The sequence below is a fragment of the Colletotrichum scovillei genome (genome assembly GCF_011075155.1).
Source record: "Colletotrichum scovillei strain TJNH1 chromosome Unknown Contig00011, whole genome shotgun sequence".
In the NCBI taxonomy this organism is placed as follows: domain Eukaryota; kingdom Fungi; phylum Ascomycota; class Sordariomycetes; order Glomerellales; family Glomerellaceae; genus Colletotrichum; species Colletotrichum scovillei.
In genome coordinates this window covers 315,141-339,841 of record NW_023336269.1, presented here as the reverse complement: position 1 = coordinate 339,841, position 24,701 = coordinate 315,141, and the positions used below count along the sequence as shown (strand labels likewise).

Here is a 24,701-nt window from a genome sequence, read left to right as displayed (position 1 = left end):
GGGCAGCACAGTCAACGCAAAGTATCAAAGATCATTTCGATAGGGTGTTCAGCCATTGCATCCCATGGCATGACTCAATGAAGAGGTCATAAGCCCCCATTGAAGAAGTTTACTCTCATCTGTATCAATTTAGGTAAGACTTGGAGTTCCTCGGTAGATCTGCGAAATGTTTTCAAGCATCCTTATGATCTCGTGTGAAGAAGTCTACTCGAGTGATGCACTGACGATCCAGGATTGGCGAAAGCAACCTCAAATGTATTGCGCGTGTTTTCTGGAGAATCCTTCTTCATGTTCGGCGGCAGACATCTTGCATGCAGGAAAACGACGTGGTCAATGATAAACGCGACGTAAAGTCAGGCAAGGAACCGAAGACGGAAAATCTTGGCAATTAACTTGACAGTCAGCTTAAGGAGAGAGGTGGTTTGTGTAAAGCCTTCCACAGTCATATTTGTTGTTTAAGCAGTTTATTTGCTAGTGACAGCTTTGGAATCATGGCTGCAGAGCTGAGCGTTTCCATTGAGACGCAGAGGTCTGATGAGTTGATGTCGAAGTCCAATTGTGAGCTTGTGACACAGACAGAAAAACATCAAAACAAGCTTTCTGGCTCGTCTCTCAGCTGACTGTGAGACGGAGAATGTCTAGACTTCCATATCACCACCGTTAGACAGCCGCACAGGCGATTTGTGTTCATTACACTACAAGCCTCAGCCACCCAAAGCTCAAATCAACATGAGAACCCGTTGTCATGGGACAGACTTTCCGGCTCGTAACCTCACTCCTACTCGTACATGTGTTCTCGAAGCAAGAACGGCTCTTCCATATCCACACAATGAAAGAATGCTGGAACTACAGGACCCGTTGGCGCTTCCCCGTGCAAAAATAGTCCCTTGCAGTGGTGTCGGTGTTCGGTTGACGCCGACAAGTTGTGTATCAGCGGTCGTTGATGCTCGACGCTATGGAGCAGATTATGCCATGTGTAGAAGCAGTGCTCTTGGTGGAATCGTAAGTCCGTGTAGAGAATTCTCCTCTCTCCAGCCATAAGCACTTGTTCAGACGCTGGCTTGGTGAGGTTCTTATCGAATGCCCAAGGGCTCATATTGTATGCGTTGTACGTGCTGACGAGGTCGCCGTTATAGCACTGGGATGGAACCCAGCCATATGCCATGACGTCAAAGACGCAGCCATTTGCCTTTGCTTCGGGGACCGTGGAGCCACAGGTGTGTTTTGGAGTGGCGTTTGGAGAGGATTCGATGCTCAACAAAGAGTATTCATGGCTGAAAGCGCCGAGTGCGAACAGCAGGAGGGTGATCAAAGCGGACCAGCAAAGAAATCTTGAAAGGTGGCATCGACCTCGTCCTACCGAAGATACAATTTTGACCCGACTGTGTTCCTTCCTAAGAAGAACGTCAGCCTCGGGGTCGCCATGAAAATTCGTCATGAGGAATCCCCTGAATCGATGAGTAATGCGTTGGCGACTGAGATTTCGGGGTCAAGAGGACCTTCCTTTGATGCACCTGAGAGCTAAGTTACTTGGAAGTCTCCGAAAGGTGAGATATAGAGGATAAAGTGAGGTAACAGGAAGAAGGAACCCGAACGTGTAAGGCCGAGGGTCTCGAGGCAGGCATGGAGAAGTTGAGATCGGAGCATTCTGCCACCTTCCTTTCCCGGATTGCCGCCCGTCTTCGTAAATCTCCAAGATATCAACTATCAAATATCATGTTTGTCTTTAGACTTAACGGCGTCGGATTGCTCTTTGCTCGAGTGAAAGCCCACCTTCTCGGCGCAGGCAAACATACTGTAACTTAGACTTAATCGTAAAAGACAGCCGCAGAGCCGGCAGGTGAATGTTCCTAGTTCAGCGTACCGAACAGTCTTCCCTGGTTGTTGCTAATTCTGGGAGGTACTTCCCGCATTCGAAGTTATCCTGAGCTTGGCAACTATTGATGGCGGTTCTGGTATGCATGTTGGTCAACACAGCTGTTGGCTTCCTTCTTGTCGCCCCCAATTTGGAAAGGGCCACCCGCCTGAACCCACCCACCCCCCCTTCCCCCCCACCCCAAAGGAAGCGCCCGCACACCAGTTGGAAATACTGAGCCAACGAGTGAACAAGTTCTTTTATATTTGGCACCATTTGTCTAACCTATCCTTGTCCTTTACCCGCTGGTGGGTAAGGCCGTTGGATAAACTCGTGGTCCCGGCGTCAGGCGGAGAAGGATGGCGCTGAACATGTCCATAGTCTCATCCAACACCATGTGACTAAACATGGATCTTGCAGAACAAAGGCCGTCCAGCCAACACCATGCGGTTTGCTTCGGAAACCATAGACATCACATATATCACATTGGCGCTTATCACCTTGGACCCCAAATCCCCAAGACTGACGATGCCGATGGGGGTTTTCCTGCGAAGGAAGGATGAGACTCGTGCCGCACTATGCTCCTAAGAAGGCTCCTGACCTTTTGACGGTATCAAAGAACATTGTTCAAACCTATCTGTCCAAACCTTAAAAGAGGCATTACTCTCCCTCGATGAGGGATATCCTCAGCGAATTCTTCATCTGAGCACCATCAACATCAAGGCCCATATCCTCAATCGGCAGCCTCAAAATGTTCTTTGCTAGACTCTTCCTGCCTATTGCCGCCATCATGGCATCTGTTCTCGCTGCTCCAGTTCAACCCAAGGCAGACCTCGAACCCAGGTTCATCTACGCGAGCCCTTCCATTGCCACATTCGGCGACGAGGGCCCGGTCGAAGAAGCCACGACAGACGCCTCGACTGCTTGTGTTGAATGCTTCTGATTCACAAACAGCTTGAAGGTATGGCCGCCTTTCGCTTATCCTGTCTGCAATAGTTTCAGCGACATCTAACTAGCAATAATCCTAGTTCATGAAGTTATAGAAGTCAGTTAGTGACCAGTATTTGACGGGCTAGTTGCTCACTTCCAGAACGCATAGTACCGAATAATACCGACTAGTCAAGAGCAATGAATTTGCCAATACACAGGGCAGAAACAACGAATATTTATAGCACTGTTTCTGTAGCACAAATTGAATGAATGGATCTTTGGAGTTTTTAAGGTCCTGCGTTGTCTTTCAAGGGTCTCAGGATGTAATGTGTTTCTTCCACACAACTGCCCAAGCGTGCCCAAATTTCCATGTTCCTTCACCAGGAAGATATCATTCCTGCACGAGCCTTGCGTGTCCGTTGAGTATGCTAGCCAAGATGTTCTTTGCTCTCTCTCTCTACATGTTGAGGCCGAGGCTTGACGGTTCCTCGTCACAAAGAAAATGGGGGCAGCACAGTTCTGGTGGGCCTACAGACCTAGTTGAAAAACGCGGTCCAGGTCCTCTACCCGCCACTTTCCGAATTGATACTATTCCAAGGTTATGGGAAATAGAGCTCAATCGATCGACACTGATTCACATTGAGCTACCGAATCACTCAAAGTTACCATAAAGACCTCCGCAAAAGGAACATCCTACAGCTCAAGGATTTCGGATGCTTCCGAGCATGCAAGAATTTGATATCCTGATGCCTGCTTGAATGCAAACATTCCATAACTAGAGTACGTGCTGCGGTAATAGTACTTGTGGAGCATTCATTGATTCATTCCTCTTCAAACCAAAGCTCAATCTTCCCAGTCTCCTTATCGAGCGTACTCTGCGCCTTATTCCAATGCCCCTTCCCAGCCGTAGCCATATTCACCCGCTCCGCCTCATTGAAATCGTACCCAACAACGCCTTCCAGGTAATCCTTATACCCGGTCCAGCTGTGTCGTTTCGCCCATCTTTGTAGGGCCCCCAAGTCTCTACACTTCTGATTGTGACTGTGCGAATTGAAAGAGACGTACTCGTCTGACCCCGAAAGCGAGATGTCGGCGTGGCACATCAAGTCGTTCCGGATGTGGTCTACGCAGTGCATGGTGTGGATGTCGTTGCGCGGCCACTTCTCGAGTGGTATGTCTGACGTGAGTCTGTTTCTGAGGCGGTACTGCTTACGTTAGTCCAGCGACAGATAGTGTCAGGTCTCTAAACTTACCAAGCAGTGCAGTGCGTGAAAGACGTTGATTTGGTAGATCTTGGAAGCCGGGTCGTCAGGGTGAGAGACTGTGTCAGGCAGGGCATTTTCCTTCGCCCATTCTCTATGGACCGCGACTATGCCGTCGGCTGTTGATTGTCAGCTATTAACATGTCAACTACGTCAAGAGCAATAGGATGTTTACTCTTCTGAAGCTCGTGCCAGAATGCGTCTGCTTCCGGTGATCTATCAGCAGCATCTATAATGTCGTAGAGCTTCTCGGTGGAGTTGTAGCTCTCAAGAGTAAAGTCTTTGGGTGCAAGGGTTAACTTATGACGATTGGACCAGATGCATTCATAAGAAGCTTCTTACAGTCCTGCTGGTCAATGTCTTGGATCGTGGCATCAGTATTCTTCTGGAAGGCATGGAATGCAAGGAAGCTCAGCCCCAATATGGTGACCTGGCACAGGAGAAAGACCAAGAACAGCTTCATGTATGAGAAACCTCTTCCGGCTTCTCTCGTGATGGACTTCTCACAGCGGCTGCAGAGTGTACCATGCTCCAAGTCGTTCACCTCTACTGCCAGCAGTTTGGCGTTAGTATCAGATGAGTCTCGATCCATTATAATGGCCCTTTTCGCAGCTGTGAGAATACCAGAAGGTGAGAGTAAAATGACTTTGAAGTTGTCTTGAGATTCAAAATCTGCGTGCTGTCATTGGTATGTTGGCGAAGCTCTTGCGTAGGAGAGAGGTTCGGGAAGAGTGACGACACAAGAAATCCCAATTGATCTAGACTCAAATGACTTGAACGATGGCCGCGGCCATGTGAGGTTCTTCTCATTGTGCTAGACGAAGAGTCTGCCAACTTCATTCATCACTTCTCACTTACGACCGGCTCTCAACGGCAAATCTGCATATCAAGAAAGGTGATATAATGTAGAAAGAACCATCTCTAACACCATCTCCAGAACCATGTGCATCCAACTGCATTCAAGCCATTGGCATCTGGAAAGCAAATTGCCTCCAAGCCAATACTTGAAGCCGTGTCACCGAAGTCTCCGAAGCCTGCGGACTCCTCTCCGAGTCCCCGTCTCGTCCGGGTCAAATCGTCACAGATAATTGCCCCTCACACCTGCAACCCCGGACATATCAATAGACCGCATTGTCGTCGTGATGTTTGCTCAACCCCTCCATGCTCAGCGGCGCAGACATCACGAAACCCACTTACTTATCTCCCTCAACCCCATCCGAGTCCCGGCACCGGAACGACGGGGCAAGGGTCCAACACCAACATGTGTCATCATCAATCATCAACCAACAGACGAACACCTCCAACAAGCCAATCACAGCTCACAAACACTTGCTGAAGGAACTACACCCTGAATCACACCATACCCTAAAAGTCTGTGACGAGTTCAGAATCATCGTCAGATTCAGAAAGATGTCCGCGTTTACCGCCTCTTTTTGCTGTGGTGGTGACGATGGCGGGATCTGCCAAGGGGCAAAAGTCGTGATAATCGCTTACGAATAGCTTCCAAGGAGTTCCAAGGCGGGGAGCAAACATGATAGCAATGTGGGTTTCAAGAGCTTCCTTCGTCGTCACGATCGGCGAGAGTGAGCAAACATGCCCGTTATCAAGAATTAGCAGGGTCGATTCAACCGCCGCGTCGGACTTTGCCCTTGGTTTAAAAGGTGCCCTCACAGATGCATGTAGGAAAGTGGATGTCATCGCACCAACGGTTTCCGAGTGCCCGGTTTTTTTAACGGATTCAGTTTCTCTTATTGCATAGACTTTCCTCTGCGAAGCCATACACTGACTTCCCACATCAGGGCGTCTCAATTGAGTCCAAAGATCAAGTTTACTACAATGCAACCCAACGGTCTTGATCGTCTGACCGGTCTCTTCCGCCCCAACGAGAAGACCGCCTACGCTCATCTCCGGGATGAAGAGGTGGAACAAACTCGGGAGTCAAACCCGCGTCGCTGGTCTTGCCCACCAAGCGTGTCTCAAGTGCTACTTTTTCTGATCTCCGTGGCTCTTCTCTCCGCTACTGGCGTGCATCACTTCCGCGAGAGCGAACACTCATACAACCATCGAACAAGTAAGGAAAAGAGACCAACTCTAGTGATGGAGTGCTTGCTAATCCATGCTAGATGTCGGAAATCTCGAAGAGATCAGAGGTCCGGCGATGTTCAAGGAAGCCGACACCTCGGGTCCGTCTCCGGAGCTGGATGCTGCATGGGACAAGCTCATCGATGAGCGTAAGTGGCCACGGTTCATCGACTCCACGGCCCAGACTAACCCAGCTTTCTAGGTCACTTCATGCTCATACCTGACGAAGACTTTCCCAAGTCCGAGTTCAGGACCAGAGAACCGCTAAGAGCTTCTACTTCTACCCAGAACGGCACTCTCGGCGTCTTCGAATACGTCCACGCCTTGCACTGCGTTGTAAGTATTCTAAAATTCCTACCTACCGGCAGTTGCATAAGGCTGACGGATATCCAAGCACCTTATGTGGAAGCAAACATACCCCGACTACTACAAGGAGGATCACATGAAGATGAAGAACGACCCAAAGTGGCAACACGCACACATCAGTACGTCGAAGTTTCACACTGCTGTTTGGTAATGAACATGGCTAATAGGATTTGACAGACCACTGCGCGGACTTCTTGAAGCAGTACATCCTCTGCAACGCCAACCTCGCGTTCAACACGTACTCGTTCAACGAGACCCGCGGAGGCGCCGACGTGGATATCGTGTCATCGCACACGTGCATCGACTTGGATGCCGCGGACGACTACGCCAACCGACACTACGTCAACAGGTCTGAGCTGGCCATCGCTACCGGCAAGGACATCACTGCCGATGTATTCTGAGGTCTGGGTGGTGGAAGTTGAAATAGACCGACTTATGAGAAGGTTATGAACATTCTTAGGCTTTACTAGAAGCAGAGCTGTTCATGGGCCAAGAGAAAAGCGCAACAAGCGTGGACGGAAATCACATCACTGTACACAGATAGAAGCAAGAATCTCGAGAGAAATGCCAGATGACTTGTCAGGGTATCTCTATGCCTGCTTTTGCCGTTCCGCGAACCGTTCTCGGAACTTTAGCAAACCATGTGTGACCTCACCACCGAATTCCCAAAACGCCGGCCCGGCTGGACATACATAACCAGCACATCTTTGTAAACATACACGGAACGCAGCGGGGGACTACCACTGGCGGCGTCCGCCACGGCCTCTACCGAATCCACCGCGGTTGCCGCCTCCCATGCCCTGCTGGTCGTAGCCTCCGTACTGTCCTTGATTTCCGCCAAAGCCCTGGTTGAAGTTCTGTCCCTGGCCGCCTTGACCAGCGTTGCCGGCCTGGCCCTGCATGCCATTGAACATGGCTGACATCTGGGAGGGGTCCATCTGGCTGGGATCCATACCCTGACCCATCATCTGCTGCATCATGGCCTGCATCTCGGGCGGCATACCTTCCATGCCACCCATTCCAGGCATGCCACCGGCCTGCGCGTTGGCGCCAGGCGCGGCACCTCCGCCGGGCATGTTCATTCCGCCCATCATCATCATGCCAAAGTCCTCCATCATCTTCTTCTGGCCGGCGGCAATAGCGTCGCCGCTGAACTCTCCGCGAACGGCTTCCTGCTTGGCGGCGTAGAGCGCCCACGTGAACTCGTCGAAGCCGTAATTGAAGTAGTCGCTGATGTCGGTACCGGGTTTGCGCCAGGGCTTCTCGTTCTCGGTCAAGTCTGCAGAGACTGTTAGCGATACGACACCGCAGCAGGTGCAAGGGGGCGTTCTTACCCTCGTCAATGTTGACCGCGGTGATGGGCTTGCCGACGGGAGGGTAATCGGGATTCGCGTTGACGTCGATCGTAGACTTGGAAGCCGCGGCAGCAGCCTTGTCGGCGCTGGGGACACCGAGAGGAAGGTCGGAGGGTGAGGCTCTGGCGGAATCCTCCTCCTTGACTGGGGCTGCTTTGATAGCCATGTCGTTGGAGGCTGACCTTTGTGGGATGTTTCTGATGTCGCTGTAGCGGGATTGTCTGTTGTTTGTGTGAGCAAAGGCACAGAAAAGTTTCGCATCTTTGTAGGTGAACAGAGATTGGGACGTACGTCGGAGGTGCAGCCTTTGTGCCATCTTTGCGCTCGGTGATGATGTCGATATCCTGGAGAAAGCGCCAGAACAGTCAGTCGCCAATTCACAAGTACAAAAGCTGGAATGATGCAAGGTAGGTAGGGGTATTTACAGAATCATCCTCGTCTTCATCCATGGCGCCGCCCTCGTCTTCCTCTTCGCCCTCCTCGAGCTCTTCTGATTTGCTCTCGGGTACCTCTACTTTTGGCGACGCCTCCTGTGGAGGAGCAGCAGCAGAAGCATTTTCGGCTGTTGTTGTGCTTGTAGTGGGCTGCTCGGTGGACGGCTCATCCGCGTAGAAATCGTCGTCTTCATCGATGTCCATTTTAGCTGTGTTTACGTCTTACGATGTTGTCGGCAATGCTTCAAGAGGGGAGAGGAAGTGGCGGTGGTACGGGTAGAGGTGGGAATGGAGATGCAGGTGTTGGTGATGCAGCTTTTGCGGGTTGCTTTGCATTCAATGGTTTGGCGCCTGGAGCTCTAAGCTCTGGCGCGCCGAGGGGACCACCACCGAGAGGGCCACGGCGGCCACCGCACAGCAAGGGTCGCCCAGGCCGGCAGCAGCAGCAGGCGCCACAGGGAGTGCCACAGCCCGCGCCACACTCAGAGCCACACCAGAATGCTTGGGTAAGCAACCAGCCACAGAGGATGGACCTCGACGAGCCACAATTGTACCCGGCAGTCGGTCAAAAGCGACGCCGATTAGCCAATGAAAGACCGTCGCATTTTACCACCAGAGCGGACGAGGCAACGCTTGCTGTTGGAGCTATCGAAGCTGCCCATGGCCCGAGCGCCAAAACAGCAGCCAATTCTTCCCCGTCGAAGACCGCGAAGCAGCAACCAGCAGCAACAAATAATTCAACCACAGAAGGCCATCACCAACTGCTACCTTTTTCACCCAACTCTCCGACTTCGAGGACCGACGCGTCCGCGCCTCGCAAGGACACACCTAAACAATCCAATATTGGCGCACTCGAACAAAAATTCAAGATGTTTGGACGATCGGCTGGTGGCTTGAGCATCAACACTGGTGCCGCCAATGCTGGGTGAGTTGAAAGAGTCTTGCTATGTTCTGCTCATTGTAGACTCGTGGAAGCTGACAACAATGCCAATTATTCTAGCACCACCAGTAATGCCACAACTTCCGCACCTAGCGGTGGCGGGGGACTCTTTGGAGCCTCGACAACGGCGACGACGACACAGCCTGCTACGGGCGGTCTTTTCGGCGGCACTTCGACGGCAGGAGGAGGACTCTTTGGCAACAAGCCTTCAACACCACAACAACCAGCCACCGGTGGTCTTTTTGGAGCGGCACCAGCACAGCAACCCCAGCAGCAGCAAAGTAGCGGCGGTCTCTTTGGAGGCGCCCAAACTCAGCAGCCTGCACAGCAGACTGGAGGAGGATTGTTTGGAGGAGCTGCGACACAGCAACAACAGCCTCAGCAGCAGCAGAGTGGAGGGCTTTTTGGTGCAACCCCCGCAAAGCCGGCGACGGGCGGTCTCTTTGGTGCAAGTACAGCGCAGCCCCAGCAGCAGCAGCAACAGTCAACAGGAGGAGGTCTCTTTGGCGGCGGCAATAATGCACAGCAAACCCAGCAGAACCAAGGCACGGGTGGTGGTCTTTTCGGACAGAGCCAGGCTCAGAACCAGCCGAAGCCCGGTGGTCTCTTGTAAGTGGCATCTCGTAGAAGGCGTCTGAGCAGTGACTGACAAGACATGCAGCGGCCAAACTCAGCCCGCAGGTAGCTCTGCTCCCGGCTTAACTATGGGTCAGTCGACGACGCAGCAAAGCGTTCCGGGCGTGCGAGTAGACATGTCAAATATCAAGGGCACGACGCGATTCAACGACCTCGAACAGTCCATCCAGTCCGAGATGGAGAACTGCGATCTCATGATCCAGCGATTCATGGCACACGCATCCGAAATCCGAGGTTTCATGGCCGCCCACGGCGGTGACTTGGCACAACTTACCAACGACGTCAACTGGCTCCAGCGCAAGTACGAGGGTGTCAAGACGACGCTGGACGAGGATATTGTCACTCTGGGACACCTCAAGGACCTGGTCAAGTCCGACGCGGACATTGCCAAGATGGCGTTCGCAGGCGCCGACCAGCTCAAGCTTCCCGCACACTACCACCAGACCTGGCTCACTCGCGGCGGATCGGGCGGCAACACGACCAATGGCAACCAGGACCGCAACCTCGAGGACGTGCTCACTCTCTTCTCCAACGAGGCCGATCGCCTGAAGGAGCTCAGCCAGTTCCAGGTTCAGAAGATTAGGGAGATGGAGCAGCACATGCCCGGCGTTGAGCACGGTCTCTACGAGCGTGTGCGATCGTTGCGGGACCAGACCCAGGTGCCGGCCTTTAACATGGTTCTCGACTTGTTAGAGACGATCAAGATGATGGGTGACAAGATTTACGAGGCCGCGGGTAGCATTGTCGACGTACGGGAGAAGCTCACTCAGCTCCAGCGCCAATACCCCACCAAATGAGAGAGGAGAATCGAGATGGAAGTGTCTTGTGGATACATAGTATGCAAGGGGAGGCCACGGTCCAGGGAAGCAAACGGCGTTCAGGTTGGGGAAAAGAATTATATACCGGCTGCATTGGCGAAATCAAGCATTGGTAGCTCTCGGGCAGATGTGGCCGCGGTTGAGGGTCGTAAGGTTGTAATGCTTGGATATGAGATCCTAGAATGTGAGAGACATCGTCTGCATCAACTTTGGTGGGAAGCAAGGGCCGTGAGAGAGGATTTGATAGCCCAGACGCGTAGGCTGATTCAATATCAAGCCCCGGTCCAGAGGATGAATCACCGTCGTCCCGATGCCTCAAAGTGATTCGTCCTCATGGTCCGTACATCACAGGAATACACGAGACGAATACGCAACAGTCCAGTACCCTTACATTCAGGCCCAGCGCTTCATCCGTCAACCAAGCCAACTCGATCCCCATGGTCGAGCGGTATAACGCCCTGGTCCGTTAGTAAAGAACTTGGTGATGAAATCCCGCGAAGTCTTCTCAGATGGAGGGTTTCGTAGGGTGCCCAGTTCGATTCACGAACTGGGCACTTGAGCTTTCGTCTTTTTGTCTCTAATCACGTAATCATTGTAAATACTTTAAGGCACTTTGATGTACGATGCTGCGAATTGCAAAAAGTGTCTGTATTTTGTAGTCTGAACCTTGATATAAGGTACTTGATGGGGTATCAGGGAGCTGTAATCCGCTCAGCAAAGCCGTTCATTCGCCCAAAACGCCCGGTGATGCCTCTCGTGTCTCGTCTGTTGGTGACAATTGGTCTGAGGTAATAGCAAAAAGGCCTCTAAGCAAATCCCTCCGCCTTTGCCATGTTCGCCGTCTTCGCCGTCGTCGTCGCCGTAGCCGTAGACGTACACTCTCAGTAGGTAGCCAATATCAGTACGAGCCCTCCCGACCGCCATGCTCATCATCCCCGCCACCATCATCCTCGCCAAACTCGCCGTCGTCAAAGTAATTCTCTGCGTCGTAATCACCCGCATCAGAGTCATCATACTCAACATCCTGCTCCTCCTCCCCTCCCTCCTCCCACTCTTCCTCCCCACCCTCACCCTCCGCCTCGCCCATCCTCTCCAGCGCCTCCAACTTCTTCTTCGCCCCATCCGGCCCAATCTCTCCGTCCTCATCCCCCTCCGCATTCACATGAAACATCTCCTCAGCCGTAGGCAGCGCCGTAATCCGACTCAACCGCAACCTCTTGGCCTCCCCGCCCCTCCTCTTCTCCCCTGGCGCGACATCGTCCCCGTCAAGCGTCTCATGCAGCTCGAGCGGGAAGAACTCTTTACAAAACGGCCGTCCGCCGAAATCGGGGAGCGCGCGCTCCGGGCGTGTGAATTTCTGCGAGTACGTCGGCACGGCGTTGAACGGATCCGCCGTGGCGCGGGTGCGCACGCCGTACTTTGCGTTGACTTGTTCTTGGCCGTAGAGCTTGCGCGTGTTCGTCGGGTCCATGCCCCAGGTGCGCTTGCGGGTGTAGAGGGGACCGTCTTGGAATTGGCGGCGGAAGAGGAGGAAGGCGTTGACGTTTGCTTGTTCGTGGTCTGTGACGGGTTTCGATGTCGGGACTGCGTAGGCCTAACAGAAGTCACGGATTAGTATGTCGAACTTGGTCATGTAGGAAGTTTGCGTACATACAGGGAAGAGCTCTGAGGGTCGTGTGTCGGGTGCGTGTTCGCCGTTGTCCCATGATAGCTGGGGGCCCTGGCGACCCCCGCGCCCGCCGCGGCCACCACCTCTGCCACCGCGCGACATTGTAGCTTGTCTCTGTTTTGTCGGTAAAACCTTTTCTGCAATTGGGCTGGCGATTGAAGCTGTGAGGGCGGTTGTTGGGTCGGAAATGGGAAAGGAAAATTATGCGTCAGAGCGAGGTTGCGTGGTGTTTGGTTATAGTTGGAGTCAGCCTCTCTTTTTTTTTCGTCTACGAGAAAAAAACCCCAAGCTGCAGTTCGGTTTGGGACGGTGCTGCAGCGCATCGACAGCCTTGGATTTTTTTAGCGGGGTCCATCCCGCACCTGAGGTGAGGTGCACTGCAGCATGGTGGGTGACGCGCCGTGCCCCGCTTGCCGGCGCTTTCAGGCACCGGTGCCACCCCAGCGCCGTCCAGATCTCGGCTCCGTTCCTGAGGTACTTCCCTCAGGTACCTTACGTGAGGCTTCATATTCCTGACTGTACCTTGGCGTAGGCATATAATCATTCAATACTTGTGACAAGATTAACAATTGCACTCATTGAATGTTTATTAGACTATTAAATTCGTCACTCATGGCTTCCTAACAGGCACCTGAGGTACGAAGCTCTTACACGCACGCAGGTCCACGCAACCCCCAGCAGCCTGTCACTCACTCATCCTTATCTTATCTTAGCGTCCGGGGACCCTTAAACCGAGCTTCCTTCCCTCTCTTTCCCCCGCCATCTCCAACGCTCTCATCACCGACAGCTTCCCGAGCTTCACAACTCTGTCGCAAACACCACCACAGCTCCGTCACCATAGAAAATCCACGACAACGACTACCACAACCACCCATCGATGACAGAACGCATCGTCCCCAACATGTCCGCCAATTCCATCCCCATATCCGGCCTCGCCGAGCTCGAAAAGCATCTCGACGACCTCGTCGCCTCCCCAGACACACCCCTCGACCCAAAGCTCCTCGACGATGTAGAGCTCCAACTCAACGGTCAGTCCCCATCCTCTCCAGTCCTCTTCTTACTCTCTGTCTCGCATCCATCTTCCAAACCAAAGACTAACAACCTCATTCACAGAAACAAACACACCCCCCCTCCTCCCACGCCTCCTCCCCCCTCTAACAACAATCCTCAAAACAACCCCCCACGACCCAAAACAAATCGTCTCCCTCACAATAAAACTCCTCGCCCCCGTCCCCTTCACAAAAACCCTCCAACTGGCAGACGAATCCTCCCTCCTCGCAGCCCTCCGCTCCCCCTCCCCGCACGCGAACCTCCTCGCCCTCGCCATCCTCGCCAAAGCATCCGCCTCCCCCTCCGACGCAGCGATCCTCTCCCTCATGCCCCGCGTCGTCGAGGAGCTCCTCCGTCGATGGTTATCTGCGCCGCAAGTCGAGGTCGGCGAGCGCGCGGGCCGCGTGTTGGGCGATTTACTCGACGTCGACTGCGAGCTCCCGCCGCCGAGTCATCTCCCGAGTTTGACTGCGAGTGAAGTCGTCAAGCGCAGGGCACCGGGCCAGGGAAGGATGTGGCGTCGCATCATCCACGATAAAGAACTCTTCGGCCTCGTCCTCTCCCTCGCCAAAGGCACCGATCCGTCCCCCTCACCGGAAGGCGAACAAGTCACACTCACAGAGCGCCAGCTCTCCCTAGCACAAGGCCGCATCCTCCGCATCCTCCCGCGTCTAGCAGCCCTCAACATCGTCGAAGTAGGCGTCTCGCAGTTCCCAGACCTGACGGGGTCTTCAGAGACGGGTCTCTTACAGCTGGCCGCGCTGCACATGGTGGATAAGAGCGATACGCTAATGCACCTGAACCTCATTGACTTCTTCGAGACGTTGCTGAGCGTCATGCGCGTGGTGGAGCACTCGCATCGGACGATGGGCATCTTGAAGGATCTGGTGAGGCAGGCGACGAAAGACGATGATCTGTTGAAGAATGCTTTGCGTAGTCTGCCGGATCGGACTGTGCCGGAGGAATCCGAGGCACTGAGGACATTCATCAGGGACGTACTAGCTTAAGGCACATGTCGCATACCTCGAGACATAAGTAAGAAGCAAAATAGGCTTTTAGGGATTATGGGGGGAAAGGGGCATAATGACAAGCAAGCACGGAATAAAACAGCTTCTGTTAATAATAGTTCGACTTTGGTCGATCACGAGTCCACCAGGAAATGGTGGGACGGTGAGTAGAATACCTCAAATATGGACACGGAACTGCGAACAAACACCCCTCGACGATCCGAGCCAGGTCGAGTAATTTTACAATGGAACATAATCCCCTCCTACAGTCTATCCATTACGCCATCCCCATGTGCGTGCTCTCTGCCGTATTTTTTATGTTTCCTGCCAAACAAGAGCTCCACGAACATCTAGCGCCTCATTCTCGCCGACGCGTCACCCTCGGGCCCGTCGACTGTGTTTTCCGTGGCGCTGCTGATGATGCTGTCCCTTCGATCCACCTCCACCTTGGTCATCCCCTCAATGCCGAGACCGACCTCGCCCACGCGTCTCAACACGAGCAAGAGCGCCGTCCTGAGGTCCGATGTGAGATCCTTGCCGAGAAGCTCCACAGCCATGACGTAAAACTCCTTGATGTGCTTCTGGAAGGCGTCCACAGGGAAGGCCGCGTAGCCCTCGAGGACATCAACCACCACAGGCCGCCAAGCGACAATGTTGCGGTGCTGGCTGTCCTCCTCGAGACCGACAAAGTCCTTGATGATGCTCTTGCAAAGAGGCACCAGCGCCTGCTCAATGGCATCGCGCGCCGCCGTGCGTTCGTGGCTGTCGTCTGCGTACATGCGGAAGAGAATGGCGACGTACGTAGCGGCCGCTCCGCTCTCCTGCTTGAGCAGGTTGGGCGCTTGCTTCATGAATCCCTCGCGCCACAGTCGCATGCGCAGCTCCTTGTCCGCGTTGAACTTTCTCGCAAAGAGGTACGACCTCTTAAGCAGTGCCATCAAGCGAAGGAGCTCCGATGTCGGGATCTGGTTGTAGACTGTGTCATTGCTGAAGAGCTCGTTCACCGTCTCAATCATGAGCAGCTGTAGCACGCATCTGGAGATGATTCTGTTGAAGTAGCGACGACGAGCCGCTGTGACGACGACTGGCTGCTGCTGCAGGTTTGACGTTGGCTTGAACTCCTCAAGCGGGGGTTGGGATTGGGGTGCGACCGGAGCCGTTGGCGTCTTCAAGTCATCCTCGTTGATGCTTCCGAGGTTGGCATCACTCGAGTTGCTGTCAGAGTTATCGCCGTTCTTTTCCGTTCCGTTGATCTTGAGGTTGTCCTCCTCCATCGATGCTTCAGTAGGGCTAAGGGGACCCGAGAACTCCAATCCGTTAGGCGGCATGTCGATGGATGCTGTTGAGTTGATGGTGGTCGCGGAGAACAGCTGGTGAGCAGTTGTCCGTGCAAACAGTTCACAGAACGCCCCCACAATCTTAGCCCAGTGCTCTGTCGTGAACTTGGTGACGTTCTTCAGGATAAGCTGCTGCAAACAGTTGCTGCCGATTCTGGAGATGGTGTCGTTTTCTTGGCAGATACAGAGGGCAAGTAGCTCCAAGAAGCGGTCCAGCATATACTCCAATGCGTCAAAGTAGTGCGTGAACAACGTGATCATGTTTCGCAGTGCCTGGATCATGGTTGTGGAGAGCCAGACAGATAGCTCCTCGTGGTTGAGTGCATTATTGAGATCCGGTCGCGACCGCAGCACCATGAAGATGGGGTAAAGCTGCTGGCGCCAGAGGATATCCCAAAAGTCTGGTGGGAACTCGCCGCCGTACTTGAGGAGGGCCTCGAAGAAATACTCAAGCGCGTTCGACCGTACCTCGAGATCCTCGCCCGTCATCAGCACGTCGTGGAAGGCGAATAAAACCGGGAACCAGTATCCCTCCTCTACTGATGTCCGGTTCTGTGATCTCTGCAGTGTGTCCGCTGCTGATGCTGTGTGTTCCCCGGCGGCGTTTTGTCCTTTTTGAGACAGCGGGCATTCCGGTGTCTTGAGCATACGCGGGATGATTGACTTCAAGCTCTCAAGCGCCTGCAGACTCTTCTTCTGGAACTTCATGTTCTTGGAGAACTCGGTCAAGCAGACAATCAAGTCGGTGAAAGCACCTTGCGAGATGACAACGCCAAACTTGGTCTTGTAGACCTGTGTTACGTTCTCGTACGCAAGATTTACGATGCTCTCATTTGTCTCGCGGGCAGCTACCGTGAAGACACCAAACATTGTCCTCCAGCCAGAGCGAATGTTGTCGCCTCTGGCCTGGATCATTTGGATCAAGCAACGCAAGACCATGTCCTTGACAGCGATGTTTTGAGAGTTTGCCAGAACATGCTCGAAGGGCTTGAGGAAGTCTTTCTGGAACTTGAAACCAGCCAATTCTTCAAGCTCCATGAAACGCATTGACAGCTGTCGAAGTGAGTCCAAGGCAAAGAAGACAATGGTGATGTTGTTGTGGCATCCCACCCGGTTGAAATGGTCTCCAAACACGTCCCAAATGTTGCTCCATTCGAAACGAACACGCGTCATGTTGTAGTAGGCGATTTCAACAATCTTCTGCAGGCTGTACGTTCGCGGAGAGTCGTTGGAACCGGACACCTTGATCTCATCCCAACTGACTTCCGTCAAAGCCTTTGCGAAGTGGACAATAGCCTCTCCGTTGAGATTGCCCGTGTTGGTGAATATTCTGTCGACTGCCTTGATCACCTCATCGGATCGACTCTCCAGCGCGATTTCGCTGGAGAAGCCCTGCGGGCCGGTACCAGACCTTGGGCGGCCACCTCGCCTCTTGGACTGCGTGGAAGATCTAGAGTCGCTGGTGTTTTCACGCTGTGGAGGCATGAACCGCGCTTTGGACACATCAGGAACAACGCTTTCGTCCACGCCGCCTGTGATGAGCTGTAAGCGATCAAGTTGACTGATGCACATGAGGACATCCTTCCATGATGACCTCAAAACGTTGCCTTCAGTCTGTCCGAGCTCGAGGATGACCTTGAGGGCCTCGACATTCTTGGTCATCATCTCCTGCGGGTTGTTCAGGTTGGTGGTGTTCTTGAGAGCGGAAACAAAGGCCTCTCGAGGCGTTGAGAGATCAAAAACGCATGCAATCTTTGTTGCAAGCTTCATTCCCTCGAGGCATAGCTTGTTGATCTCAAGATTATGCGTCTTCTGCATCTGGCTGGACAGGGCTGAGAAGTACGACATCCATGTGACATCGAACATGGGGCCGATATGTTGGAAAGAAGTAGCGGGGATGAACCGGACACCAGACCGCTGGGCGTTTCGTCTCTGGTTCTTGTAAAGAGTCTTAAAGAGCTGCTCTGACCGTAACGCAATCTCTTCTGACTGTTGCAGATAGGCTTCTCGTTGCAGGTCTCGGCCCATGTTCGACAGCGCTTGGCCCAGTCCAGCAGCAATTCCAGTGGATGGTGGTGGGACAGTGCCAGCCGCAGCCGCCGCCTCACGTTCACTCTTGAGAACAATCTCGTTGCTCGCAATCTCATCGTAGATGGCCAGCAGGTACTCGTCCGGCAAGTCAGCATTGTCGTTGATGCCGCGGTTGTTCTTGATGAATTCCTCCTTGCTCATGCGCTTGGCGATTTTGCTGCTGTGCAGATCGGTGTTGAGCATAATGACGGAGTATGCAAGAACATAGGCCGTGTCGGCGTTGGCAAATGCATTCGGGTTGCCCATCACGTAGCGCTCGGCAAACTTCAACATGTAACGATCGATCTTTTGCGCCTCTCCAGGGAGTCGGAAGGACTGGAGGAATGTCCGCAGCGCATCGACGAATCGCTTCTTGGTGAAATCCATGGCATCAACAAAAGCGTGCATGGTCTCGATGTTCTTAGGGTCGCCTTCTCCCAGGTATTCGCCAATCTGCGCCTTGTCTAGACGTTCTTCGGTAAGCAAAAACTTGGCGACATCTTGTGGGCTATCGCTCGGAATGAAGCCGTTTTCGATCAGGAGCTTGATGCCTCTCTTGGGTTTGAAGTTGAACTGCTTAATGGCGTTGTTCATGGCCGTCTTCCTCGCCTTGGCCTTCTCCAGCGACGCCGGATCGTCCTCCATGACGGGCGTCGAGGGCGCAGGGGTTTCGAAGCGAGACGGATTATCGTACATGCTCGGATCAATTGAAGGACGAACGTCTTCGGAAGTTCTCGTTTCGCCATCTGGCCTCACTCCGTTGGTGTCTTGCCGCACAGCAGCGGACCAGTCCACCATTGACCTCAAAGAATCCACCAAGGCGTCCAGAGCCACCCGCTTCATGACGTACTCCTTGGGAATCTCATTCTCGGGCTCGGTATGAGGCGTGATTTGTGCGACGGAAAGGGGCGGCGGCAGGATGGCTCTTAGCTGCCATTCGCCTGCTGACGTGCTCTTCGCGCTTCGTTCCTCGTATTGCTGCTCTTGAACCGGCGTTACCGGAACTGAGGCTGTTGAAAACTTGGACAAGTCCTCAATAATGGTCTGGAAAATATTGTCGACACTGCGCTCGCAGTCGTAGTTGAGATACGTCTCCACCAGGGCCTTTGAATCCGCGCAAAACCTGTTCAAGATGCTGACGACGTACACCTTTTGAGAGATGGGAGCTGTCCGCCGTGCCAATAGGGCGAGATAGATTTCGTTGAGGAATACTGCGATTTCCAGCTTGAAGACATGTCAGCAGGGCGACTTGGTGCAAACCGTGAATCTGAGCACCAACCTTGAAGGACTCTCTCATATACTTGAGCATCAACCAGAAAATCTCGCAGCAGACATCGAAAACGCGGTCGACGGAGCTGGCACCGTTGCGTGTTATGCTAAGACACAAATAGAACTTGACTGCTTGAAGAAAGGTCGTGGGCTCGTTGCTCTTGGAGTTCGTAATGGTACATAGAGGAGAAGTGAAGACGGCAATGTTGTTGTTGAGGAGGGTGTGAATAAGGTGAAGCGAGATGAGCTTCGAGCGCATGGGCTGGCCGCGAAAATCGTAGAGCTGGTCAGGCGGCAGCACTTTGGTGGAAAGGTTGCAAAATGATCGGAAGACTAGGTAGGCGTCCTTGATGTACACTTCGTCTTCGGCGTCCAAGGCTTCGGGGCTGTCCTCAAGAGACGACTCGGGGGTGGACTGCTCGGATACGGATCGGGCTGCTTTCCTTCCGGGCTTAATCTCTGTCACCATAGTCGGGCCGTCGCCCAAGTGTGAGTCGTCGAAGCTCTTGCGGTGCTCCAAGTCCTTGAGCGTGAGCTTCCCGTTGCCATTCTCTTCGCTTTCGGCCGGGGTCTTTTCGGTTTCGGAAATAGGGGCTGCTGTAGAGTCTTCCTCTTCCCCCCCGTTTGCTTCTTCATCTTTTTCTTCGGCGATGGTGGTGTCATTGATGGAATCGCCCTGCTCAAAGGTGACATTGCTCGAGCTGTGTTTCAACTTTTCGAGGTTCACTCGGGCCTCCTTCATGTGCAATCTTGTCTTTACGCGCTCGAAGACGGTGCCAACCATTTGCGTGAGCGTTCCCTGCGCCATTTGCTGGTTCGCAGTGCTCCTCGAAAGGAGGAAAACATTATAGACTTGGCGGACGGCCTTGAGCAGACCGGCACCGTGGACGACAATCTTGTCATTCAAGACAGCGGCCAAGAGCGACTTGACAATCTGGAGCTGGACCTCGACGCCGGTGGTCTCTCCCTGGAAACAATCGCAAATGGTATCGATGGCTCGCTCGATGAGGGGTGCTCTGTCGGCGGGAGCATCTTGCTGGCCGTCTGCTGTGGTCGGCAAGCTGAAGTAGGAATATGATATGAGCTTTCCGATGCAATCGAGGGCACCGGTGACTAGTTGGACATTTCCGGTGCGCGTTGCCAGCTGTAATGGGGCGAAGACTATTTCGGGGTCCGGGAAATTCGGATCGCTCTCCTTGATGGCAGTGAGGGTCTTTTGGAGGGATTCGGTGAGCTGCTTGTTCCTCTGAGCCTCTTTGGAAGCGGCAATGGCCTCCAGAGAGGAGACGAGGAATTTGAGGGAGCTCATGGGGGAGCACTGGAGACACCAAGTGCCATTCGCGAGTCGAGGGACGGTTCGTGATCAGGAGAGGTTTTGGTTTCGAGAGACAGTCGAGACGCGGATCTAGAAGTGTTGCAGTAGCAAAGGCAATGGCAAGGTATGTAGGTAAGCTGGGCCGGGCATCGAGGGGCGCATGCGCATATGCAGGGCGACGTGGAGAGGACGGCAACGCAAGGGGTGGGCCCCAGGTTGATGTGTATTAGTTTGGTGGTGTATCCGGCGTCTTCGGAGACGGCAGCATCGATGCTCGGGGGTTCTGGCAGAAGATGGTACTAGTGTGGTCGGTAGTAGGTATTGCTGACCGTGGTGGTGATGGCGTTGATGGGAGATGGGTTCCGAGGTTGGTGGTGATGGAGTCGTCGCCCCAGCTTCTCGAGAAATGCAATACAAAGCAACACCGCTATGCTGTACTGTATCCGTAGTCTGTCAGTCCTCGCGAATTGGACAGCACAGGTAATAGTAACAGGCCGCAGGATGGAGATGGCAATGACGGTCCAAATTTCTTTGAATGGAGGGACCCCTGGCTCTGTCCCACGCTTAGCTTGCGGAATGGGACCTGGCACTTGGAGCTACCTGATTTCATGTGCTCGTCTTGACGGTTTGCACTGTGAGCTCTTGGTGTAGAGCTGATCCCAAGGTGAGGAAACTCTGGGCGTCGTTCAAACACTGTGTAATGTGTGAATGGCGGCACTGTAATCCGAGGTGGCCCTGGTCGATTTAATGTAGCTGCTGCATGGAGCGTTCTTTTTTTGCTTAGGAGGACTCCAGCAGCACAGCAAGACGACGGGACCATCTGGTTTACGTGGCGGACTTGAGCCAGGCGTGCGCCAGGGAGCGGCCACTTCTTCATTGTTTAATTGCCTTATGTCAGCAATTGGAGATGGGAGCACAGACATCTCAGACCAGGCAGAAGTGGAGATCTGAAGCTGAGGTAAGCAAAGTGCATCCGTGTTCTTTCGGACTTCTCTTTTTTTTTTTTTTGGTCTGCTGCATGGAAGGAAGGCCAACGGAAGGTGTTCTCGTCGCGTATCTTATCCAAGCCTTATCTGCTGTGTTATCTATCGTGTCACGTGTAGCTGCGCTTACCTGCGGCCAGTGACCCAATGAATGTAGCATAATCACCGTGGACCCGCACTGCTCTCAACATTGTCTGTTCTCATTGGACACACGGCCTCTCTTGCAGCATGGAAGTACTACGTACCTTGAGGCGAGATCCCTTGTTTTCCCGGGCTATTTCCACTCCTCCATCTCAAGTCCGAAAAGTTCCTCAGGCAGTCTCGGTCTTAATCAAGGCCGCCCGGCGAGCAGAGCGATCGCGGACCCTGTTGGCCCTGGCCCATTGGCGTTAAGCACCGGCCACAATTATCGGCGAAACTTACAGAGCGCTACCTATTGTCCACTGGACCACTGTTGTCCAGGCCTCGCCCAGTGCCCTTCAGTGAGCCAACGTGCGCCAAACGGCCGTCCCTCCCTGCGGCCTATTTTGTAGGGACGCGCTAACACCCGATTTGGCCTAGCGCCCCAAGCTCCATCCAGCGACGGAGCTCAACGCAAAAAACTCCAGCCCCAAGGAAAGATTCCCGTCCGACAATCTCGAGCATCAACCTCGCCGTCCCAGAATAATCCCGCGTCGTCTTTCTTCCTCTCCCTCCTCCCCCCCCTTCTCTTCGTCTCGCGCAATCCCGTCATTCAATTGCCCGTAGGCTTCAATTGTTCGACGTCGACGGTCCTTTCTTCCTCTGCAAAAGGATCATCCTCTTGAATCGTCGCCTCCCCCGAGCCCGGTCCGCCGTCCAACCATCGCCAAATTTCTCCCTGCTTTCGCGCCGCCCGCGAGAGCTATTTATTCACCATGATCTCTTCAGTCCTGAGACGGACTGTTCGTCAGAACACCCTCCTCCGCACCAACCTCTCTTCCCAGATCCTGAGATGTTACGCCTCTTACCCCCCGCACACCATCATCAAGATGCCCGCTCTGTCGCCCACCATGACGGCGGGAAATATCGGATCTTGGCAGAAGAAGGCCGGTGACAGCATCGCCCCCGGTGATGTCCTGGTCGAGATCGAGACCGACAAGGCCCAGATGGACTTTGAGTTCCAGGAGGAGGGTGTTATCGCCAAGCTCCTGAAGGAGTCCGGCGAGAAGGACATCCCCGTCGGTAACGTACGTCCACCCCGATACCCAAATCCCCAATTCCCCTCGTCGAGTCCGGCCGGGCGCATTTCGCCATTATGCCCATCATCATTATCAGCACCATCATGATGTACGCGCAAACTGACACTCCCCTCACAGCCCATTGCCGTCCTCGTCGAGGAGGGCACCGATGTCAGCGCCTTCGAGGGTTTCTCCGCCGCCGACGCCGGTGGTGAGTCCAAGCCCGCCCCCAAGGAGGAGCCCAAGAAGGAGTCCGAGTCCAAGCCTGCCCCTACCCCCGAGCCCGAGAACTCTTCCGACGACTTCAACAAGCCCGCCGGCAAGCTCGAGAACGCTCTCGAGCGTGAGCCCAACGCCTCTTTCACCGCCGTCCGCCTCGCCAAGGAGAAGGGCATCAACATCCGCGACGTCAAGGGATCCGGCAAGGGCGGTAAGATCACCGAGGAGGATGTCAAGAAGGCTGTCTCTTCCCCGGTTGTCGCTGCTCCCGGCGCTTCCTACGAGGACGTCCCCATCAGCGGCATGCGCAAGACCATTGCCTCCCGTCTCGTCGAGTCCACCCAGACCAACCCCCACTTCTTCGTCTCCTCCAGCATCTCCGTCAGCAAGCTCCTCAAGCTTCGCCAGGCCCTCAACGCCTCCTCTGACGGCAAGTACAAGCTGTCTGTCAACGACTTCCTCATCAAGGCCATCGGTGTCGCCTCCAAGAAGGTTCCCCAGGCCAACTCCAGCTGGCTCGGCGATGTCATCCGCCAGCACAACACTGTCGACGTTTCCGTCGCCGTTTCCACCCCCACTGGCCTAATCACTCCCATCGTCACCGGTGTCGAGGCCCGCGGTCTCGAGGGTATCTCCTCCGAGGTCAAGAAGCTCGCCAAGCTCGCCCGCGACGGCAAGCTCAAGCCTGAGCAGTACCAGGGCGGCTCCATCTCCATCTCCAACATGGGCATGAACGACGCCGTCGACAGCTTCACTGCCATCATCAACCCCCCTCAGTCCACCATCCTCGCCATCGGCACCACCAAGAAGGTCGCTGTCCCCGCTCTGTCCGAGGACGGCACCACCGGCGTCGAGTTTGATGATCAGATCACCATCACCGGCAGCTTCGACCACAAGGTCGTTGACGGTGCCGTTGGTGCCGAGTTCCTCAAGGAGCTCAAGAAGGTCCTCGAGAACCCCCTCGAGCTCCTTTTGTAAGCAAAATCTGCTGTCGTTGTTGTTGTTGACGTTGCGTTGCGCGTGCGGAGGCAAAAAAGAGGCATGACGTGAAAGTTTCGAAGAGGCGTATCCGGCGTGGGAGAATTATAGACAATCCAGGCCGATGGATATGACCTGTGGCTTTTTTGCCAAGAGGGAGGAAGCGGAGGGCAGTGAAAGATGGGCCGAAAGCATACACCATCTGCTCGGCGGCGAACGAGGAACGAACCCCCCCTACCACAACCTACTTCCCGTGTACAATGATCTCCTGAACTAATGCTGCATCTCGGGTGCGGAAGAGGTTTCTGTCTTGTACATTTGGTCTCCTATTCCCATTTTACCTAGAAATCCAAGCAGTTACCGTTGAAAGCCGAAACCGTCCCCGGCATCTTCCGCCTTTTGTTGTGATCTGTATGTGTTTGTTAAAACCAACCAAATAGCCAGGAACGCGGCTTTTGGCGCGCTAACTCGAACTGGTTCAAGATCGGATGAACGCATCAACACCTGGTCGTAAAAGGCCCCCCGGTGTGTCGGGTAACAGCCAAGAACGCGTATTAGACTCAAAGATACTAAACAGCATGTATTGAGACGAGGTTTTGCTCCTCGAGTGCTTGCAAAAAATGTGTGGTTTCTGTACCGGTCACTGCGGCGGCATGGTCTCGAACATTGATGAGGGCCTTCGCAGCTTGGAGAAGCTCGCTTAGTCATTGCGTGGGGAAGGAAAGGGAAGAAAGATGATGAAGCCCGACCTTGAGATAAGACTGATAGCCTTCTCGAAAAGTCGCGATAACTTGTTTTTCTCCTGTTGTTCACGTACTAAGATGCTTGTTCAGATGTTTGGGTCAACTCTTCACTTAAATGAATCAAAACTTCTCTAACCTTTCGGTTGGATGTGATTTTTCAATTATCCAGCAAGCTCCCGGTCCT

At 53.8% G+C, this 24,701-nt stretch overlaps 9 protein-coding genes across 9 annotated transcripts; 4 read left to right on the top strand and 5 right to left on the bottom strand.

Annotated features, from left to right (window-relative positions):
- Window positions 1–560: 560 nt before the first annotated feature.
- Window positions 561–1,667, bottom strand: HER10_EVM0001031 (uncharacterized protein). The gene has a single exon (XM_035470793.1). The coding sequence runs from the start codon at window positions 1,436–1,438 to the stop codon at window positions 779–781; it is 660 nt and encodes a 219-aa protein (XP_035326519.1). The 5' UTR covers window positions 1,439–1,667; the 3' UTR covers window positions 561–778.
- Window positions 1,668–3,606: 1,939 nt separating this feature from the next.
- Window positions 3,607–4,639, bottom strand: HER10_EVM0010977 (uncharacterized protein; the record flags this gene model as incomplete). Its single annotated transcript, XM_035480421.1, has 5 exons — window positions 3,607–3,849; window positions 3,880–3,990; window positions 4,039–4,166; window positions 4,223–4,327; window positions 4,390–4,639. The coding sequence occupies 5 exons, from the start codon at window positions 4,637–4,639 to the stop codon at window positions 3,607–3,609; spliced, it is 837 nt and encodes a 278-aa protein (XP_035327269.1).
- A 1,524-nt stretch (window positions 4,640–6,163) lies between these two features.
- On the top strand, window positions 6,164–6,896 carry HER10_EVM0010230 (uncharacterized protein; the record flags this gene model as incomplete). Its single annotated transcript, XM_035479697.1, has 4 exons — window positions 6,164–6,278; window positions 6,332–6,465; window positions 6,524–6,614; window positions 6,673–6,896. The coding sequence occupies 4 exons, from the start codon at window positions 6,164–6,166 to the stop codon at window positions 6,894–6,896; spliced, it is 564 nt and encodes a 187-aa protein (XP_035327219.1).
- Window positions 6,897–7,078: 182 nt separating this feature from the next.
- Window positions 7,079–8,619, bottom strand: HER10_EVM0003063 (Fip1 domain-containing protein). Its single transcript, XM_035472749.1, has 4 exons — window positions 8,276–8,619; window positions 8,142–8,194; window positions 7,830–8,071; window positions 7,079–7,774 (listed from the first exon to the last, which is right to left on the bottom strand). Exons 1-4 carry the CDS (start codon window positions 8,486–8,488, stop codon window positions 7,233–7,235), a joined length of 1,050 nt encoding a protein of 349 aa, XP_035326667.1. The 5' UTR covers window positions 8,489–8,619; the 3' UTR covers window positions 7,079–7,232.
- A 396-nt stretch (window positions 8,620–9,015) lies between these two features.
- HER10_EVM0000547 (nucleoporin NUP49/NSP49) lies at window positions 9,016–10,736 on the top strand. The gene is made up of 3 exons (XM_035470323.1): window positions 9,016–9,209; window positions 9,285–9,833; window positions 9,886–10,736. Exons 1-3 carry the CDS (start codon window positions 9,154–9,156, stop codon window positions 10,655–10,657), a joined length of 1,377 nt encoding a protein of 458 aa, XP_035326465.1. The 5' UTR covers window positions 9,016–9,153; the 3' UTR covers window positions 10,658–10,736.
- Window positions 10,737–11,576: 840 nt separating this feature from the next.
- HER10_EVM0002789 (uncharacterized protein) lies at window positions 11,577–12,566 on the bottom strand (the record flags this gene model as incomplete). The annotated part of the gene is made up of 2 exons (XM_035472484.1): window positions 12,333–12,566; window positions 11,577–12,272 (listed from the first exon to the last, which is right to left on the bottom strand). The coding sequence occupies exons 1-2, from the start codon at window positions 12,447–12,449 to the stop codon at window positions 11,577–11,579; spliced, it is 813 nt and encodes a 270-aa protein (XP_035326646.1). The 5' UTR covers window positions 12,450–12,566.
- A 564-nt stretch (window positions 12,567–13,130) lies between these two features.
- Window positions 13,131–14,404, top strand: HER10_EVM0004627 (uncharacterized protein; the record flags this gene model as incomplete). The annotated part of the gene is made up of 2 exons (XM_035474263.1): window positions 13,131–13,375; window positions 13,461–14,404. Exons 1-2 carry the CDS (start codon window positions 13,225–13,227, stop codon window positions 14,402–14,404), a joined length of 1,095 nt encoding a protein of 364 aa, XP_035326795.1. The 5' UTR covers window positions 13,131–13,224.
- Window positions 14,405–14,496: 92 nt separating this feature from the next.
- On the bottom strand, window positions 14,497–21,129 carry HER10_EVM0003164 (Sec7 domain-containing protein). The gene is made up of 2 exons (XM_035472849.1): window positions 19,091–21,129; window positions 14,497–19,035 (listed from the first exon to the last, which is right to left on the bottom strand). Exons 1-2 carry the CDS (start codon window positions 20,387–20,389, stop codon window positions 14,755–14,757), a joined length of 5,580 nt encoding a protein of 1,859 aa, XP_035326674.1. The 5' UTR covers window positions 20,390–21,129; the 3' UTR covers window positions 14,497–14,754.
- A 433-nt stretch (window positions 21,130–21,562) lies between these two features.
- Window positions 21,563–24,143, top strand: HER10_EVM0010009 (dihydrolipoyllysine-residue acetyltransferase component- pyruvate dehydrogenase complex). Its single transcript, XM_035479479.1, has 2 exons — window positions 21,563–22,586; window positions 22,716–24,143. Exons 1-2 carry the CDS (start codon window positions 22,275–22,277, stop codon window positions 23,772–23,774), a joined length of 1,371 nt encoding a protein of 456 aa, XP_035327200.1. The 5' UTR covers window positions 21,563–22,274; the 3' UTR covers window positions 23,775–24,143.
- Window positions 24,144–24,701: the final 558 nt, after the last annotated feature.

Bases quoted from the DNA above. Each gene is read 5' to 3' on its own strand.
- HER10_EVM0003164 (XM_035472849.1), bottom strand. From the start codon at position 20,389: ATGAGCTCCCTCAAATTCCTCGTCTCCTCTCTGGAGGCCATTGCCGCT. The intron at 19,036-19,090 runs GTTGGTGCTCAG...CATGTCTTCAAG, and splicing joins ATATGAGAGAGTCCTTCAAG to CTGGAAATCGCAGTATTCCT.
- HER10_EVM0001031 (XM_035470793.1), bottom strand. From the start codon at position 1,438: ATGACGAATTTTCATGGCGACCCCGAGGCTGACGTTCTTCTTAGGAAG.
- HER10_EVM0010009 (XM_035479479.1), top strand. From the start codon at position 22,275: ATGATCTCTTCAGTCCTGAGACGGACTGTTCGTCAGAACACCCTCCTC. The intron at 22,587-22,715 runs GTACGTCCACCC...CTCCCCTCACAG, and splicing joins AGGACATCCCCGTCGGTAAC to CCCATTGCCGTCCTCGTCGA.
- HER10_EVM0000547 (XM_035470323.1), top strand. From the start codon at position 9,154: ATGTTTGGACGATCGGCTGGTGGCTTGAGCATCAACACTGGTGCCGCC. The intron at 9,210-9,284 runs GTGAGTTGAAAG...CAATTATTCTAG, and splicing joins ACTGGTGCCGCCAATGCTGG to CACCACCAGTAATGCCACAA. The intron at 9,834-9,885 runs GTAAGTGGCATC...CAAGACATGCAG, and splicing joins CCGAAGCCCGGTGGTCTCTT to CGGCCAAACTCAGCCCGCAG.
- HER10_EVM0003063 (XM_035472749.1), bottom strand. From the start codon at position 8,488: ATGGACATCGATGAAGACGACGATTTCTACGCGGATGAGCCGTCCACC. The intron at 8,072-8,141 runs GTACGTCCCAAT...CACAAACAACAG, and splicing joins ACAAAGGCTGCACCTCCGAC to ACAATCCCGCTACAGCGACA. The intron at 7,775-7,829 runs GTAAGAACGCCC...CAGTCTCTGCAG, and splicing joins CGCGGTCAACATTGACGAGG to ACTTGACCGAGAACGAGAAG.